The 17,543-nt window shown below is 62.0% G+C and overlaps 2 protein-coding genes across 2 annotated transcripts; both read left to right on the forward strand.

The window, feature by feature from the left end:
- Positions 1 to 49: 49 nt before the first annotated feature.
- On the forward strand, positions 50 to 6,313 carry LOC141976880 (leukocyte immunoglobulin-like receptor subfamily A member 2). Its single transcript, XM_074938045.1, has 8 exons — positions 50 to 180; positions 290 to 393; positions 1,626 to 1,916; positions 3,700 to 3,822; positions 4,422 to 4,449; positions 4,928 to 4,977; positions 5,624 to 5,661; positions 5,944 to 6,313. Exons 1-8 carry the CDS (start codon positions 50 to 52, stop codon positions 6,097 to 6,099), a joined length of 921 nt encoding a protein of 306 aa, XP_074794146.1. The 3' UTR covers positions 6,100 to 6,313.
- A 432-nt stretch (positions 6,314 to 6,745) lies between these two features.
- LOC141976881 (T-cell-interacting, activating receptor on myeloid cells protein 1-like) lies at positions 6,746 to 16,833 on the forward strand. Its single transcript, XM_074938047.1, has 5 exons — positions 6,746 to 6,833; positions 13,699 to 13,983; positions 15,190 to 15,480; positions 16,180 to 16,322; positions 16,702 to 16,833. Exons 1-5 carry the CDS (start codon positions 6,746 to 6,748, stop codon positions 16,831 to 16,833), a joined length of 939 nt encoding a protein of 312 aa, XP_074794148.1.
- Positions 16,834 to 17,543: the final 710 nt, after the last annotated feature.

Consider the following 17,543-nt stretch of genomic DNA (forward strand, 5'->3'; position numbering starts at 1 on the left):
GGCCCTGGATCCCAAGGAAGACCCTGACCCTGTCTCTGCCCCATCGCTGATGCTCCCTGCTGGGGACGGGGTCTGTCTCACGCCCCATCCCCCTCCTACTGCAGAGCTCAGCTCCCCCAAACCCTCCATCTCCCTGAGCCCCAGCGGGGGGGTCGCCCTGCGGGGAGCCGTGACCCTCCGGTGTCGGGGTCAGCGCCGGGGTCTGGAGCTGGTTCTGTACAAGGCAGGGGCCAGGAACGCAGCAGTGCAGGGCGGGGACTCGGCTCTTGTCAACTTTCCCCATCCCTAGAGTGAGCCGGGCAGACAGAGGCAGCTACACCTGCTGTTATCCCCCCGACTCGGATCCCGACACCCGGTCGGAGCCCAGCGACCCCGTGGAGTCGGTGGTAGCAGGTGCGGGGCCCAGCTCGACGTCTCCGCTCCGAGCCTTAGGGCCAGCCGGACCCTTGGCCCAGCAGAGGGGACACCCGCCGGGAAGGAGGGACCGAGTTACTGGGGGTTCCCCAGCCACAGGGGAGAAGCAGCTGCTGGAGATTTGGGGCTGAGGAAGGGGGGACCCCTGCCCCCAGGGGGAGCTGCAGAGCAGGGGGGTCCTTTCCCAGGCAACACCTCAGTTAGGGGGTGACGGATGGAGCTGAAAGTTATAAACCTCAGTGGATAGTAGAGACTTACACAGTCCCCTACAAGTCAGTGGTGGTACTGTGCACAGAACCCAGGAGTCCTGGCCCCCAGCCATCCCCTCCCCCACTCTAACCAGGCTATGATCAGGGCCCCTTTGTGCCAGGTGTTGCATAAACACAGAGTGAAGAGGCGGTCTCTGCCCCTGAGAGCGCACTAAGGAAAGTGAATCTGTCTGTGCCTCAGTTTTCCCATGTAGAATGGAGATAATGACACTCCCTGCCTCCCAGGGGGCTGACTCCCTTCCTGTGTGGGGCTCAGGCCCTGTGGTGCCGGGCACCAGAGACCAGCCCGTGAGTCACTCCGTATCTCTGGGGGAGTGGGGGGTAGGGCTCAGACACAGTGAACGAGGCAGGGGTCACACACAGCATATGAGGACCCCAACAACTCGGCTGCCATGGCCCTGTGTCTGTGGGGCTGGGAGCCCAGCTCGCAGGGCCAGGATTCTTGGTCAGGGGGACTCTGGGATCTGGGAGAGAATCTCTGCCAGGGGGCCCCTGGATCTGCCTGCGCTGGGGCCGGCTGGGGAATCATAGAAGATCAGGGTTGGAAGAGGCCTCAGGAGGTTCTAGTCCAACCCCCTGCTCAAAGCAGGACCAACTAAATCATCCCAGCCGGGGTGTTGTCAAGAGGGGCCTTAGAAACCTCTAAGGAAGGAGATTCCACCACCCCCCTAGGGAACCCATTCCAGTGCCTCACCACCCTCCTAGTGAAATAGTGTTTCCTAATATCCAACCTAAACCTCCCCCACTGCAACCTGAGACCATCGCTCCTTGTTCTGTCATCTGCCCCCACTGAGAACAGCCCAGCTCCGTCCTCTTTGGAGCCTCCCTTCAGGGAGTTGAAGGCTGCTATCAAATCCCCCCTCACTCTTCTCTTCTGCAGCTGGAAGCCGGGGCTGGGCGGGTGCCCGGGTCTGGCTCTCACAGCCTGTCTCCTGTGTGCAGATCCCAGCTTACCCAGACCCTCCATCTCTCTGAGCCCCACTGGGGTCACTGCCCCAGGGGCAGACGTCACCATCCGGTGTGAGGGGCAGCGCCGGGATGTGAGGTTCTTCCTGCACAAGGCTGGAGACCGGGACCCGCCGCGACACAAGGACCCTGCTGGGGACGGGGCCGAGTTCCGCATCCCCACCGTGGGCCGGCTGCACGGAGGGAGCTACAGCTGCAGCTACCGGCCCCGATCAGAGCCCTTCGTCTCCTCGGACCCCAGCGACCCCGTGCAGCTGGTGGTAGCAGGTGAGGGGCCCGGCTCCACGTCCCCGCTCCCAGCCGGACCCTCAGAAGGTCGGCACCCAGATGGGATGCTCAGAGCCAGGCTCTGCCCAGAGCCCTAGGACTCCCGTGGACAGGGAGCGGGGACAGTGTCACTGGGGGGTTCCCCAGGCTGGGGGGAGCAGCAGCAGCTCCTGGAGGTTCACAGCTGAGGGAGGGGGGATCCCTGCCCCCAGGGGGAGCTGCAGAGCAGGGGCCTTTCCCAGGGGATGCTCCCCCGGCTGCCCCCGCACTGGGGACTCAGAGAGCAGTCAGGGCCCAGGGGCACCCTCCCCAGCAACAAACCCCCCTCCCCGGGACTGACAGTAACGATTGATGCTGAGTCACGGGCAGAGATGAATTAACGTTTCCTGGGACCCTGGGCCAGAGCAAGGGGGATCCCTCCCGACCCCTTCCACCTGCGTCCCTCTCCTGTCCCGCCTCCTCGGCCTGTGGCCCCGCCCACAGCCCCACCCCTTTCTCTCCCCGCCCCTATTCCACCCACGGTCCCGCCTCATTCCGTCCCCCCACTGCAGCCCCACAACCCATTTGCTACTTTCTGACCCCCCGACCCCAACTGCAGCCCCAAGACTGGAGAAGCTCTGTCCCCCCACCCCGGCCCAGGGGCGCAGCGGGGAGTGAGAGTCCCCCAGCCCCGAGGCAGTGGCGGGCAGCGAGAGCTCCTCCCGTCCCGGGGCTGTAACGGCGGTCCCGGTGCTAAGGCTTCCCCTGCCACCACCACCCCGCGCTTCTGAGAGGAGCAGGGTCGGGCTGCTGGGGCTTCTCCCGTCCTGCTCGCCCGGTGGCCAGGGCTCTGGGGCCCCCCACTTGGCTGCGGCCTCTGGGCACTGGCCCCATAGACCCAGTGGCTGATCCACCACTGGTTGAGGAGGGTATGGGGCGATCTCTGAGTCGGTGTTTCAGCCCCTCCCCAACAGACGCTGGTTCTATTCCCGCAGGGGAAACCCACCTGACCCAGCCTGGAGAGGCGCCGGCTCCCACCTGCTCGGGCAGGGCGGGGTCAGGTACCGGGCTGGGGATGGGAATCTATTGAGCCACAAGAGACGGAGGCTGTTCACGGGGGCAGTGACTCCCCCCCGCCAATGGTTTTGGGAGGGGAGCGAAGCCGCCTCCTCAAACATGAACCTGCCACTAACGGGGCAGCCGGAGGCTTCCTCTGGGGGCAGGTGGGCCCATCAGTGGCCATGGAGGGGGGTGCCCTGGAGCTCCCTCTGGCCCTGGCTCGGATGATTTGATTGGGGATTGGTCCTGCTTTGAGCAGGGGGTTGGACTAGATGACCTCCTGAGGTCCCTTCCAACCCTGATATTCTATTATTCTGTTATTCCCTGCGAAGCAGCCAGGAGCAGCCAGCATGGGAGGCGGGATACCGGGCTAGATGGGCCTGTTGGCCTGAGTCGGTGTGGCCATGAGGAAGGGGGTGAAATGCCTTAGAAATGACGGCCAGGCTGGATCAGACAGGGCCCGCTAGCGCCATGCTGGGGCAATGGGGCCAGCCCTGACTGATGGGGAGAGCGCCCCCTACTGAGCTCCCTGCCCCCTGCAGTCCAGCGCCCCCTAGTGCTACAAATCCCCCAAACCTTGCTTGCTCTGACCCCACTTGATGCCCCCGACATCCTCCCCATAGAATTTTTGGCTCCCTCTGCCCTGCGGTGTCCCAGCCCCTTGGGTGCCACCTGGGGTAGGAGGGGGCGTGGGGGGGAACAGACCAGCTGCTCCCAGCACTCATGGCCTGCTGCTAATTCCCAGGTGGATCCAAATCGCCGGCACCTTCAGGTCTGACCAGCCCCATCATCGCCGGGGCGAGCGCGGCAGCTGCTGTCCTCCTCCTCCTCCTCGTGGCCTTCCTCTGCTTCAGAAAAACCCGAGTCAGTGAGTGCTCTGCCCAGCGAGGGAAGGGTTAAACCTGCCACTAAGCAGGGCGGGATGGGGTCATGGCTTGGATGGGGGACTGTGCCGGGAAAGCCCAGGAGCAGGGGTCGTGGATCAGCAGGGGGCGCTGCGTGAGTAATCCCTGGACACACACAGCTGTCCCACCCCAGAGGGGCTGCATCTTAGTGCCGGCTGAGGGTCCCCATATAACCAGCCCCCATGCCCCACCCCAGAGGTAGCTGCATCTCAGCACCAGGCGAGGGGTCCCTGTATAATGAGCCACCGGCACCGTGCCTCTCAGGTACCTGGCGAGCTGACCTTATGGATCAATTTCATTATAACGAGTCACCAACGAGGGAGGATTGGGGACAGGAAAAGCCCCCCCCCGAGTTAATCTGCCCCTCCCGCCGGCGCATACTATGGTGTTGTGCTGCCCCCTGCTGGTCTGTCCCACCCCAGCAGGGATCCAGGCTCAGCCCCAGCAGCAGAGGGGACCCCTCCCTGGCACCCTCATCCCTGTTGCCCTGTGGGGGGTGAGTGGCCGGTGCTGGGACCAGGGGATCGGCTCATGGGGGATTCTGGTTTGTGTCCCTCTGCAGGAAAAGGAGCCGCACCGAGACCGAGGAGGTAGGAACCCCGGCCCCTCCCGCTCCTGATCAACCTCCCTTGGTCACAGGACTCCTGGGTTCTCTCCCTGGCTCTGCGGGGGGACGGGATTGGAAGCCAGGACCCCTCAGAGATGACTTGGGCCTGCTGACAGTGGAGGGGCACAACCCCAGAACAGCTGGAGTCACACCACGCCCCCCCCGCCTCCGGAAAGCAGTGACCCCCCTGCCGTGCAGCTCCCAGCTGTTCCTCTGCGCCTGCCTCTGCCCCTCCCTGTCCAGCGCAGCTCCCCAGCTCAGCTGCTCAGCGGGGAGGGGGCCTGGCTGCACCATGTCACAGAGCCATCTGGGGGTGGGTGTCATGTGACCCTGCATGCCCCCCCCAACTGCTGCCCCCGGGGTTCAGTGCGAGGCAGGATGGGGGGCTCTCTGGGTGTGTTGGGGAATCTCCCTGTGGGTGGGGGGATATGACATTTACAGGTAGATTTTCTATCTTTTAGCACTATCCCGTGGGGGGTGTTGAAGGCCCCGGCTCAGCAAGACCCCATCTGTGAGTAACACACCAAAGGGGGTACCAGGGTGGGGCAGGACCCCTGGGGAGGGGCAGGGCTTGTGGGGGCTCCACCAATACAGGGCAGGGCCTGATTTACAGCTGCTGCTGGGTGGGACTAAGGAGAGGGTCCCAGAGATAGCTGTTGTCAGCTGAGCTTCTTGCCTCTCTCCCCACCAACTCCCTGGGGGTCACCCTCCCCTCCCCCTCTAATTCAGGGACTCCCTCTGTGAGCCCCCCATTCTACCCCACCAGGCCTGGGGCTTTGTGTGTCCCCCCTTCACTTCTCCATCGGACCTTCCCAGCCAGTGACCTGCGGGGAATCCCCATCCACTCCTGGCTCCCAGCCCCCTGCTCTAACTGTTAGACCCCACTCCCCTCCCAGAGGTGGGGTGAGAACCCAGGGGTCCTGACTCCCAGCCACCCTGCCCTGCCATAACAACCTAGACTCTGCTGCCATCTCTGTGCCTCAGTTTTCCTCTCTGTAAGATGGGGCGAATGACTATGGCCCATGCTGTGGGGTGGGGGAGGGGTGGCTGTGCCAGTCTCTGAGCCCCCTGGCTGGACATAGGGGGTCGGAGCTAGGTGTGGGGCTCTGCTCTGGGCCGGCCGGGGGCGCAGCTCAGCGGGTGTCTTTGTTCTGCAGACTCCTCCGTCGACGAAGGGAAAGAGACACAGACCCTGGTAAGTGTCCCCCGTTCCCCCATGGGGCCTGACCCCAACCTTGACCCACATGGGCCCCACTCACCTTATCTGGCACACTCAGTATTTTGGGGTGGGGGTCGGGTTGCTGGGAGGGGCTCATGGGATCGCAGCTGGGATTGCCAGTGTGTGTGTGTGTGTGTGTGTGTGTGAGTGTATCCCTGTCACCCCCTGTTGGAGGGGACAAGCCCTGCTCTGTGTGAATGTGTGTGTGGGGGGGGTTGGTGCACACATGCACACCCCAGTGACTCTCTCCCCTCCCAGCCCCAGGAGCCCGACCCTGGCACCAATGGTCTCACCTACGCCGAGCTGGACCGCCAGGCGCTGCATGCCAAGCGGGGGGGCCCGGCTCCTGCCCCTGAGCCGACCCAACCCAGCGTGTACGCCGCGATTAACGTGAGCCGGGGGGCCCCGCAGTGAGAGCCCCCCACAGCCATGGGGCACCGGCCCCCAGGGGGCCACAGACTCACTGACTTTAAGGCCAGAAGGATCCATCGCGATCATCCAGTGTGAGCCGCTGCATATCGCAGGCCACAGAGCCTCCCCAACCCACTCCTGTAGCAGGCCCCTCGCCTCCGGCTGAGTCACTGACATCCTCAGATCACGGGCTACAGACTTCGACTTCCAGAGAATCCACCACTGACACTAGCTGAAACCTGCCAGTGCCCCGCGCCCCAGGCCACAGACGAAGGTGAAACCCCCCAGGGTCTCTGCCAGTCTGAGCCGGGGGGGAAATTCCTTCCTGACCCCAGATACAGCGACGGGTTAGACCCTGAGCATGTGGGCAAGACCCTCCAGCCGGACACCTGGGAACGGATCCTCCGTCGTCACTCAGAGCCCTCCCCAGCGGGTGTCCCGTCTCCGGCCATCGGAGAGATTTGCTGCTAGCAGTCGCGGATCGGCTCCCTGCCGTTGTGGGACGTCTCCTCATCCCGCCCCCTCCAGAAACGTCTCAAGCTCAGTCTTGAAGCCAGTGAGGTCCCTTGGGAGGCTGCTCCAGAACTTCGCTCCTCTGGCGGTTGGGCCGTGTCTACACTACAGAGTGTTGTCGCCAAAAGGCGCCACGATGACGTCGCTATTGCCCGTTCCCACTGCGCGTCCTCTGCCGGCAGAGCGCGTCCGCCTTTGGTGCGCCACCGTCCACAGCGAGAGCAGTGCATTGTGGGTAGCTGTCCCACCGTGCTACTCGGCACCTTCTGCAGCTAGGACTTGTGGGCAGGCGCGGTGGATCGCAGCGCGTCATGGGGGCGGCTCAAGGTCCCATGGTGCCTTATTTTCTCTCCCAGCATCCCACGCTGTTCCAACTGCGTTTCGCGGCATTTTCCAACGGCCCCTGTTCCCGGGGCGCCCGCCACCCCTGTGCGAAAGGATGGATCCCGCCCGGCTCTCCACTGCTGTGAACGCAGCAGCTCGGCTGGTCAGGCAGGATGTCACGAGCTCCCAGTCTGAACAGGGATCAGAGCTGCCCGACAGGCTGGGTGCCAGGGGAAGAAACAAGACCAGCTTCCTTCTGGCATCACGGGGCGGCTGCACACAGCGGAGCGTCGCTCTGGGGCTCGGGAAACGAGCGCTGAGTGGTGGGATCACATTGTGATGCAGGTCTGGGACAGGTGACGTGTGTGTGGGGGTACGCGGGGGTCAGATGTCCCCCCCAATTTCTGCCAGGGTGCGAGTTGGCCTGTGCCTGGGAAAGGCACCAGCAGCGGGTCCTGCCGCTGAGACACACTCGGTGTGTCCCAGAGCCGGGAAGTGAGACCGGTGTGACGATGTGACGCAGCAGGGAGGGGGGAGTGTTGACCTGGGAATGTGCCCTGGGGACGGGAGACCTGAGAGCCTGTCACCTGAGCCAGGAGGGGGAGGGGGAGGTAACACCTCTGCCCAGGAATGTGGACGGAGGCTGCAGCAGGGAACCTGCTCGGTGGGTTTAGTTTCAGTTTGGGGCTGGGTGGAGGAACACAGGGAACCCCAGGGCTGGGGTCTAAGCTCCCTGCTCCCCCAGAAGGACTTCACTGAGGGGTCCTGGGTGTACCCACAAGCTCTGTTTTGGACTGTGTTCCTGTTGTCCAATAAACCTTCTGTTTTACTGGCTGGCTGAGAGTCTCAGTGAATCCCAGGAAGAGGGGTGCAGGGCCTGGACTCCCCCACACTCCGTGACAACTGGTGGCAGCGGTGGGATCTACTGCACCCCGTGAACGGCGCTTCCTGCAGTAAGTGACTGGGGAACAGTAAAACGAAGGGGGATTGACGGGGACCAGGCGTGCTGAAGATTCAGAGAGAGACGGTTTCAGGGGGCGGTTAACCCCTGGGAGTGTGTGACCAGAGAGAAGGACTTTTGCAGTAACAGGGTCCCCCGGGGGATTGCAGCGAGCGGTCCCAGGGGCGGAGGAGTCTGCAGCTCGACCCTGGCAAAGAGGTGGTGACCTCAAGAAGGACTGGCACACTAGGGGCTTTTCCTGGAAACCGTGGACAGCTGCCCGGCCTGCGAGTGGCCAGCCGGGAGATGTACGCTAAACGCCTTAAGAGCGACCTGGTGGAGCTGTGCAGGCAGAGGGGGCTGCGCGTCGGGAGGTCCACCAAGGAACAGCTGATTGCCCAGCTGGAGGAGAGGGATCGCTTGGATGACCCGATCCCTGTCCCTGAGGGAAGCCGCCCGGCGGACGCAGCGTGGGCCCTGGGGCCTGACCAGGCTGGGAGGGGTCAGACTGCTGCCCAGGACACCCCGAGACCCTTCCTACCTATGCCTGGGGGAGGGGTTGTGGGAAGCCCAACGAATACCGAGGGCCCCCTGACCCCAGCAGCCAGCAGGGGATCCTCCCAGCGGAGCTCCCCATCCCTGGAGCGGATGCGGCTGGAATGGGAGAGGGAGAGGAAAATGAGGGAGCTGGAGGATCATGAAAAACAACGTCAACATGAGGAGAAACAACGTCAACATGAGCAGGAGGAGAAGGAGAGGGAGCGTCAGGAGAAGGAGAGGGAGCGTCAGGAGAAGGAGAGGGAGCGTCAGGAGAAGGAGAGGGAACGTCAGCATGAGCAGGAGGAGAAGGAGAGGGAGCGTCAGGAGAAGGAGAGGGAACGTCAACATGAGCAGCAGGAGAAGGAGAAACAAAGACAGCATGAACTGGAGCTGGCCAGGCTGAGGAGCAGTGGGGCCCCGGCTGCGGTGAGTGAGGGGGGACCCAAGACTGCAAGGAGCTTTGATAAGTGCTTCCTGGCCCAGCGGAAGGAGGGGGAGGACATAGATAGCTTCCTGACGGCCTTTGAGAATGCCTGCGAGCTGCACAGGGTTGACCCTGCAGACAGGCTCCAGTTCCTCACCCCCTTACTGGACCCCAAAGCCGTGGAGGTCTACAGCCGGATGACAGGGGCAGAGGCAGGGGACTATGAACTGTTCAAACAGGCCCTGCTCCGTGAGTTTGGGCTGACCCCCGAGATGTACCGGAGAAGGTTCCGGAGTCAGCGTAAAACGCCTGAGGTCACCTACCTACAACTGGTCAACAGGATGCAGGGATATGCCCGCAAGTGGACAGCGGGGGCCCAAACTAAAGAGGACCTGCTTGACCTGTTTGTATTGGAGCACCTGTATGAACAGTGCCCTTCCGACCTGAGGCTGTGGCTGGTGGACAAAAAGCTCGCGAACCCCCAGCATGCAGGGCAGCTGGCCGACGAGTTTGTGAACAGTCGGTCAGGGGGTAGCCGGGAGGAGTCCCAAAAGAACAGGCCCCCCCCGATGCAGAGAGAGAGTCACCATGGGGCCTCCCAGCGGGGAAATAGGGAGAACCCCCTCCAAAGGGGAACGCCTGGTGTCGGGCCCCTCCGACCCGTTCGAGGGGACCAACGTGACCTGAGCTGCTATCACTGTGGCCAGAGAGGCCACGTACGGGCCCAGTGCCCCGGGCTCAGGGACAAACTGAGCAGACCCAACCTACCCAGGGTTAACTGGGTAGGGACTCAGCTGGACGAGGGGCAGGCGACCCAGGAAAGGGGGGCTACCAGTTTGCCACCTGCTCAGGAGGGAAGAGTACCCCCAGCCAGCCCCGCCAGAGGGCTGGAGGCTCTGGACTCCGGGTGCTCGGTTTACAGGGTGGGTGCGGGGCTGTCCCTCCGGAGAGAGTGCCTTGTTCCCCTGGAGGTGGATGGGAGGAAGGTCAATGGATACTGGGATACGGGCGCGGAGGTGACGCTGGCCCGGCCCGAGGTGGTGGCCCCAGATCGGGTGGTGCCCAACACCTACCTGACCCTGACGGGGGTGGGCGGGACCCCATTTAAGGTGCCCGTGGCAAGGGTACACCTGAAATGGGGGACCAAGGAGGGCCCCAAGGATGTGGGGGTACACCACCATTTGCCCACTGAAGTTTTGATGGGGGGAGACCTAGAGGACTGGCCAAGCGACCCCCAGACCGCCCTGGTTGTGACCCGTAGCCAGAGCCGGCGAGGGGCACTGCGACCTGACCCTGGGGAGGGTACCACACTGGAGGCGCGAGACCCTACTCGGGTGGGGAGGGAGCGCCGAGGGGCACGGCTCAGAGAGGCTGCGGCCTCAGACCTGGCCACGGAGGGGGAACCGGGCCCCATCCCTTCCCCAGCCGCTGAGTTCCAGGCCGAGTTGAGGAAAGATCCCTCCTTGCAGAAGCTCAGGGACCTGGCCGACCTCAGTGAGGGACGGACCATGAGGAGAGGCTGCCAGGAGAGGTTCCTGTGGGAGAAGGGGTTCCTGTACCGAGAATGGGCTCCCCCAGGGGAAGGGGAGTCCTGTGGGATCAGGAGGCAGCTGGTAGTCCCCCAGAAGTACCGCCGCAAGCTCCTGTCCCTGGCCCATGACATCCCCCTCGCAGGGCACCAGGGAATCCGGCGCACCCAGCAGAGGTTGCTACAGAACTTTTACTGGCCCGGGGTCTTTACCACCGTCCGGCAGTATTGCCGATCCTGTGACCCCTGTCAGAGGGTGGGGAAGGCCCAGGACAAGGGGAAAGCGGCGTTGAGACCTTTGCCCATCATAGAGGAGCCTTTCCAGAAGGTGGCCATGGACATCGTGGGGCCTCTCAGCAAGACGACCCGGTCGGGGAAGAAATACATTCTGGTGGTGGTAGATTTCGCCACCCGCTACCCCGAGGCAGTGCCCTTAGCTTCCATTGAAGCAGACACCGTGGCAGATGCGCTCCTGACCATTTTCAGCCGAGTGGGGTTCCCCAGGGAAGTCTTGACAGACCAAGGCTCCAACTTCATGTCGGCCCTGCTCCGGTGCTTGTGGGAGAAATGTGGGGTCCGGCATGACTGGGCCTCAGCGTATCACCCCCAGTCCAATGGGCTGGTGGAGAGGTTTAACGGGACGCTAAAGATGATGCTGAAAACCTTTATGAACCAGCACCCGCAGGATTGGGACAAGTACTTACCTCACCTGCTGTTCGCGTACAGGGAGGTGCCCCAGGAGTCTACCGGATTTTCGCCTTTCGAACTGTTATATGGAAGGAGGGTGAGGGGCCCCCTGGACCTGATGAGAGACGAGTGGGAGGGGAAGGCCACTCCCGATGGAGAGTCAGTGGTGGAGTATGTCCTGACCTTCCGAGAGAGACTGGCTGAACTCATGGGCCTGGCCAGGGAGAATCTGGCCAGAGCCCAGAGGAAGCAGAAGGTCTGGTATGACCGCACGGCGCGGGCCCGTACCTACGCCACCGGGGATCAGGTGATGGTTCTCATCCCCGTGAGAAAGAACAAACTACAGGCCGCCTGGGAGGGCCCGTTCAAGGTCGTCAAGCAGCTCAATGAGGTAAACTATGTGGTGGAGCTGTCGAACCGGGCCCACCACCGCCGGGTGTACCATGTGAATATGATGAAGCCATATTATGCCAGGGGGAATGTGGTGTTAGCTGTGTGTGGTCAGTGGGAGGAGCAGGGAGATGACCCTTTAGTAGATCTATTCCCTGGGACCAGAGCTGGTTCCCCCCTGGAAACAATCCCCCTCTCGGATCAGCTCACCCCTGCCCAGCAAGCTGAGGTCAGGGGGGTGCTGCATCCGTACCGACAGCTGTTTTCCAACCAGCCTGGACGCACTAATCTGACTGTCCACCGGGTGCAGACAGGGTCGCACCCGCCGATAAGATGCTCCCCCTTCCGAGTCACAGGGAAAACTGCTCAGGACCTGGAAAGAGAGGTCCGGGACATGCTGGCTTTGGGGGTGATCCAGCCATCGGCCAGCCCTTGGGCCTCGCCGGTGGTGCTGGTCCCCAAAAAGGATGGGTCAGTCCGGTTCTGTGTGGACTATCGGAAGCTCAATGCCATCACTGTATCGGATGCCTACCCCATGCCCAGGCCGGACGAGCTCCTAGACAAGCTGGGAGGAGCTCGGTACCTTACCACCATGGACCTTACAAAGGGCTACTGGCAAGTGCCGCTGGATGCAGATGCCCGGCTGAAATCGGCCTTTATCACCCCTCTGGGGCTCTATGAGTTTCTGACCCTGCCTTTCGGCCTCAAGGGAGCGCCGGCCACCTTCCAGCGCCTGGTGGACCAGCTCCTGAGGGGGATGGAGAGTTTTGCCGTGGCGTATATTGACGACATCTGTGTCTTTAGCCAGACCTGGGAGGACCACGTGTCCCAGGTTAGACAAGTGCTGGACCGACTCCAGGGGGCTGGGCTGACTGTCAAAGCGGAGAAGTGCAAGGTGGGGATGGCTGAAGTATCTTACCTGGGCCATCGGGTGGGGAGCGGCCGCCTAAAGCCGGAACCGGCCAAGGTGGAGGTGATCAGAGACTGGCCCGCTCCCCACACCAAAAAGCAGGTCCAAGCCTTTATTGGGATGGCAGGATACTACCGAAGATTTGTGCCCCACTTTAGCGCCATAGCCACCCCCATCACTGAGCTATGCAAGAAGGGGAAGCCAGACAAGGTGGTCTGGACCGAGCAGTGCCAGGAGGCTTTCCGGGCGCTGAAGGAGGCTCTGGTCAGTGGCCCAGTTCTAGCAAACCCAGACTTTGACAAGCCCTTTGTGGTGTTCACCGACGCCTCCGACACGGGACTGGGGGCGGTGTTAATGCAGGAGGATGAAAAGGGGGAGAGACACCCCATCGTGTACCTGAGCAAGAAGTTGCTACCCCGGGAGCAACACTACGCGGCCATCGAGAAGGAGTGCCTGGCCATGGTGTGGGCCCTCAAGAAACTAGAGCCCTATCTCTTCGGGCGACACTTCACCGTCTACACCGACCACTCTCCCCTGACCTGGCTGCACCAGATGAAAGGAGCCAACGCCAAGCTCCTGAGGTGGAGCCTGCTCCTGCAGGATTACGACATGGACGTGGTCCACGTGAAGGGAAGTGCCAACCTGATAGCGGATGCGCTGTCCCGGAGAGGGGGACCCGAACTTCCCCAGGTCACTGGTCACAGTGACCCCGCTCCATTCAGTCTCGAAGGGGGGAGAGATGTGACGATGTGACGCAGCAGGGAGGGGGGAGTGTTGACCTGGGAATGTGCCCTGGGGACGGGAGACCTGAGAGCCTGTCACCTGAGCCAGGAGGGGGAGGGGGAGGTAACACCTCTGCCCAGGAATGTGGACGGAGGCTGCAGCAGGGAACCTGCTCGGTGGGTTTAGTTTCAGTTTGGGGCTGGGTGGAGGAACACAGGGAACCCCAGGGCTGGGGTCTAAGCTCCCTGCTCCCCCAGAAGGACTTCACTGAGGGGTCCTGGGTGTACCCACAAGCTCTGTTTTGGACTGTGTTCCTGTTGTCCAATAAACCTTCGGTTTTACTGGCTGGCTGAGAGTCTCAGTGAATCCCAGGAAGAGGGGTGCAGGGCCTGGACTCCCCCACACTCCGTGACATCAGGTCTCCAGCCTTGTGCAGGAAGAACTCCATGTCTCATGCTGTTAGCCCAGGGCTCAGAGGAAACTGGGCCCCTGTGGAAAGGCATCCAGGAGCCCGTCCCCAGGGCTGCCAGGTCTGACCCACCACTGAGGCTGCGTGGTGGGGATGGGCCCCAGGACTGGGTGAAGGGGCCTGCGTCTCACGGCCTGTCTGCTTCCCCCTGCAGAGCCCAGCTACCCCAAACCCAGCATCTCCCTGAGCCCCAGCGGGGGGGTCTCCCTGGGGGGAGCCGTGTCCGTCTGGTGTCGGGGGCAGCACCGGGACATGCAGTTCGTGCTGAATAAAGAGGGACGCCATTTCCCACCTGTGGATCCGAACGGGTTGGAGGCTGTGTTTCCCATCAGCAACGTGAGCCGGGAGCACGGCGGGAGCTACAGCTGCTCCTATCACAGCAGATCAAAGCCGTCTGCCAGGTCGTCCCCCAGCGACCCCGTGGAGCTGGTGGTGAGAGGTGAGGGGCCCGGCTCGGCATCCCCATTCCCAGCCCCAGCCAGACCCTCACAGGTGCTAATGGGACGCTCAGAGCCAGGCTCTGCCCTGAGCCCTGACGGGATGCCTGTCATAGAATCATAGATTATCAGGGTTGGAAGGGACCTCAGGAGGTCATCTAGTCCAACCCCCTGCTCAAAGCAGGAGCAAATCCCCAATTTTTGCCCCAGATTCCAAAATGGCCCCCTCAAGGATTGAACTCATAACCTTGGGTTAGCAGACCAATGCTCAAACCACTGAGCTATCCCTCCCCCCGTGGAGCATCAACCCCTCAAGACTTGGGGCAGGGAGGTGACTTTAATGCTGCCCCTTGTGGGTAGGAGCTGTGAGTCGCTATTTAATCCTGTGATCCCCTCCGCTCTGTTCTCCAGGCCCTGCCCCAGGCAGTGCCCCGGCCGGAGCTGAATGAGGCAGGGCCTGCAGGGGAAGTGGTGGCTTGGTGGACACGGTGCTGGGCTGGGACCCAGGAGATCTGGCCCAGCTCCTGGCGCGGCCACAGACTGTGTGATGGGAGCATGTCATGATTTTCAAAAGTGTCCTTCAAAAGGGCCTCAATCTTGGGGGACCTCAGGCCAAGCGCCAGAAACCGAGATGCCCACAGTTAGTGGAGACCTTTGCAAATGCTGGCCTCAATAGCGCTGGATCCCTTGTGTTGGGGGAGCAGGTAGGGCCCCTGCCATGTTCAGGGCCCCTTTGTGCCAGGCGCTGCATAAACACAGAGTGAAGAAAGGGTCCCTGCCCCTGGGAGCTCACTAACCAAGTGAATTGTCTGTGCCTCAGTTTCCCCTTGTGTAGAATGGGGATAATGACACCTCCCTGCCTCCCGGGGGGCTGGCAGGGTGACTCCCTTCCTGTGTGGGGCTCAGGCCCTGTCGTGCTGGGCCCCGGAGACAAGCCCGTGAGTCGCTGGGTGTATGCAGATGCAGTGAACGAGGCAGGGGCCACAAACGGGCATAGGAGGATCCCAAGCAGTAGGGAGCCATGGCTTGGTGTCTGTGGGGCCAGGAGCCCAGCTCGCAGGGCCGGGATTCTCGGTGGGGGGACTCTGGAATCTGGGAGAGAATCTCTGCCCGGGGCCCTGGATCTGCCCGTGGCTGGGGCCTGCCAGGGAGGCTGCGGCTGGGTGGGTGCCCGGGTCTTCTTCTCACAGCCTGTCTCCTGTGCGCAGATCCCAGCCTGCCCAGACCCTCCATCTCTCTGAGCCCCACTGGGGTCACCGCCCCAGGGGCAGACGTCACCATCCGGTGTGAGGGGCAGCGCCGGGACGTGAGGTTCTTCCTGCACAAGGCTGGAGACCTGAACCCGCCGCGAGACATGGACCCTGCTGGGGACGGGGCCGAGTTCCACATCCCCACCGTGGGCCGGCAGCATGGAGGGAACTACAGCTGCAGCTACCGGCCCCCATCAGAGCCCTTCGTCTCCTCGGACCCCAGCGACCCCGTGGAGCTGGTGGTAGCAGGTGAGGGGCCCGGCTCCACGTCCCTGATCCCAGGCTCACACCCAGCCAGATCCCTCAGGGCTTCGCACCGATGGGACGCTCAGAACCAGGGTCTGCCCTGAGCCCTGGGCCCAGCAGAGGGGACACCCAGCTGTGGAGCCGGGATGGAGTCGCTTGGGGGTTCCCCAGCTGGGGGTGAGCAGCAGCCACTGGAGGTTCGGGCAGAGGGAGGGGGGATCCCTTCCCCCAGGGGGAGCTGCAGAGAAGGGGGCTTTTCCCAGGGGGATGTTCCCCCGTGTTGCTCCTATTCTTGGGACCCAAAGAGGAGGTTGGGTCCTGGGTCCAGGGTAGGGGGCAATTACTGTGGAAACAGGTCGTGGTGTTCAGGGGTGGGTGGGGCTGAGAAATCAGGGGGAGGGTGAACCCCGGACCCACAGCTCCCCCTATGCCTCCTGCTCTGCAGGTCGCAGCCGGGAATTTGCTGGGGGATCCCAGGGGAGGGACAGGATCTGGGGGCCTGGGCTGTGAAATTGGGCCCAGAGTCCTGGGGCAATAACCCCCCATTATTGGGCCACATGACATCCCCCTGGCAATAGGAGTGAGCATTAGCCAGAATTTCCTTGGTTCTTGCTTCCCCTCCCCCCACTGGGGGTCTCAGGGGACCCCCGACCCTCTCCCCAATAGATGTTCTGCCGCCTCTGTCTGCGCCCTGGTCCCCAGGGCCCTGGGCACCGCCCGAGTGTGGGGGCCAGCGGGTGACGTCCCAGCCTCCCCCCGCACGCTGCCTGGCTGTGTTTGGCAGTAGCCAAGATACCCCGGGGATGGGCTCACTGCGCAGCAGACAGGCCGGGGCAGAGGCACCTGTGGGGGTGGACAGAGGGGTTCTATGGGGACAGGGAGCTGGGGTGGTTCCCTGCTGTGGGGGGCTAAGACCCTGAGGCTCTGATTGTCCCCATCCCCTGGTGTGGTCCTGGGGTGCCGGGTGTCTCGGGGGCAGTTCGTCCACCCGGGAGCCCCCTTCACCGGGGAAGCCGAGGCTCAGCCCCCTGGGGCAGCAGGACATGGCCTCACCTGAGGGGTCTGGCCCTGGGGAGATCTCAGAGCTGCAGCACCTGGGAGACCCCCAGAGGGGGGCTGAGCTGGACCTGCTGGATGGGGTGTTGGGGGCTCCACTCCTGGGGCAGAGCTAGCTGCTGATCTCCCCATCTGAGCTGCCAAGTGACTCTCCCCTTCCCTCTGCAGCAGCCCCTCCCGGGACGCCAGGATTTCACCGATGCCAACATTGCGTGCCTGGCGCTGAGCGCCACGGTCCTGCTCATCATGGGGCTAATCCTGACTGAGGCCTATTACAGCCGCCCGAGGGAGGTGCCCTAGGTGAGGTGACCCCCTCTTCTGAATATGCTTTATGCAAAAGTTTTCTTGTCAGGTATCATTACAAAGCTTATAATCTACTGAGTGTGGTCATCCTATTTGTAGGAATGTATCGTTCTTGTATCTGAAACTAGGAATATGAAATATAACTCCGAGGTCCTCTTGTAATTATGCAAAGTGTGGGCCATTAATGGTGGTTTGGAATCTTGATGGCTCCCATTCACCAGGACAATTGGTTGTAAACGGCTCTGTTTACTTGTGAGACTTCCTGTATAGCTGTGTGCCAGCAAGCGGGTAATGAAGTCTCACAGGATATGTGATCTTGTCACCTGAACTGAAATCCATCTTTAACCGGATGCTTTTCCATTTTGAAGGAGACAAAGGATTCCTGCCTTCTGCCAAAGCTATTAAAGGAACAGAACAAAGCGGTTCTCAGTCATGTTGAATCCCCTGCTTTTCAACCAAGATATCTGCTGCAATTAACAAGGACTGTACCAGGGAAAGGATTAGGCCCAGACTAGGAAGGAGTCTAGTCTGGGAAAGAAACTTATTGGAACATCTCTGAGGGTGAGATTTGCCTTTATTCAATTTCTTAAATGTATTAGGCTTTGACTTGCGTGTTTGGTTTTATTTTGCTTGGTATCTTACTTTGTTCTGTCTGTTACTACTTGAAACCACTTAAATCCGACTTTTTATACTTAATAAAATCACTT

This window comes from Natator depressus, chromosome 23 (genome assembly GCF_965152275.1).
Source record: "Natator depressus isolate rNatDep1 chromosome 23, rNatDep2.hap1, whole genome shotgun sequence".
NCBI classification, from domain to species: domain Eukaryota; kingdom Metazoa; phylum Chordata; order Testudines; family Cheloniidae; genus Natator; species Natator depressus.

What these genes read in the sequence shown, in the direction of transcription:
- LOC141976880 (XM_074938045.1), top strand. Translation starts at nt 50, where the DNA reads ATGCTCCCTGCTGGGGACGGGGTCTGTCTCACGCCCCATCCCCCTCCT. An exon ending in CGTGCAGCTGGTGGTAGCAG is followed by an intron (nt 1,917 to 3,699) that starts GTGAGGGGCCCG and finishes GCTAATTCCCAG; the next exon opens with GTGGATCCAAATCGCCGGCA. An exon ending in GGCTCAGCAAGACCCCATCT is followed by an intron (nt 4,978 to 5,623) that starts GTGAGTAACACA and finishes TTTGTTCTGCAG; the next exon opens with ACTCCTCCGTCGACGAAGGG.
- LOC141976881 (XM_074938047.1), top strand. Translation starts at nt 6,746, where the DNA reads ATGACGTCGCTATTGCCCGTTCCCACTGCGCGTCCTCTGCCGGCAGAG. An exon ending in CACCGTCCACAGCGAGAGCA is followed by an intron (nt 6,834 to 13,698) that starts GTGCATTGTGGG and finishes TTCCCCCTGCAG; the next exon opens with AGCCCAGCTACCCCAAACCC. An exon ending in CGTGGAGCTGGTGGTGAGAG is followed by an intron (nt 13,984 to 15,189) that starts GTGAGGGGCCCG and finishes TCCTGTGCGCAG; the next exon opens with ATCCCAGCCTGCCCAGACCC.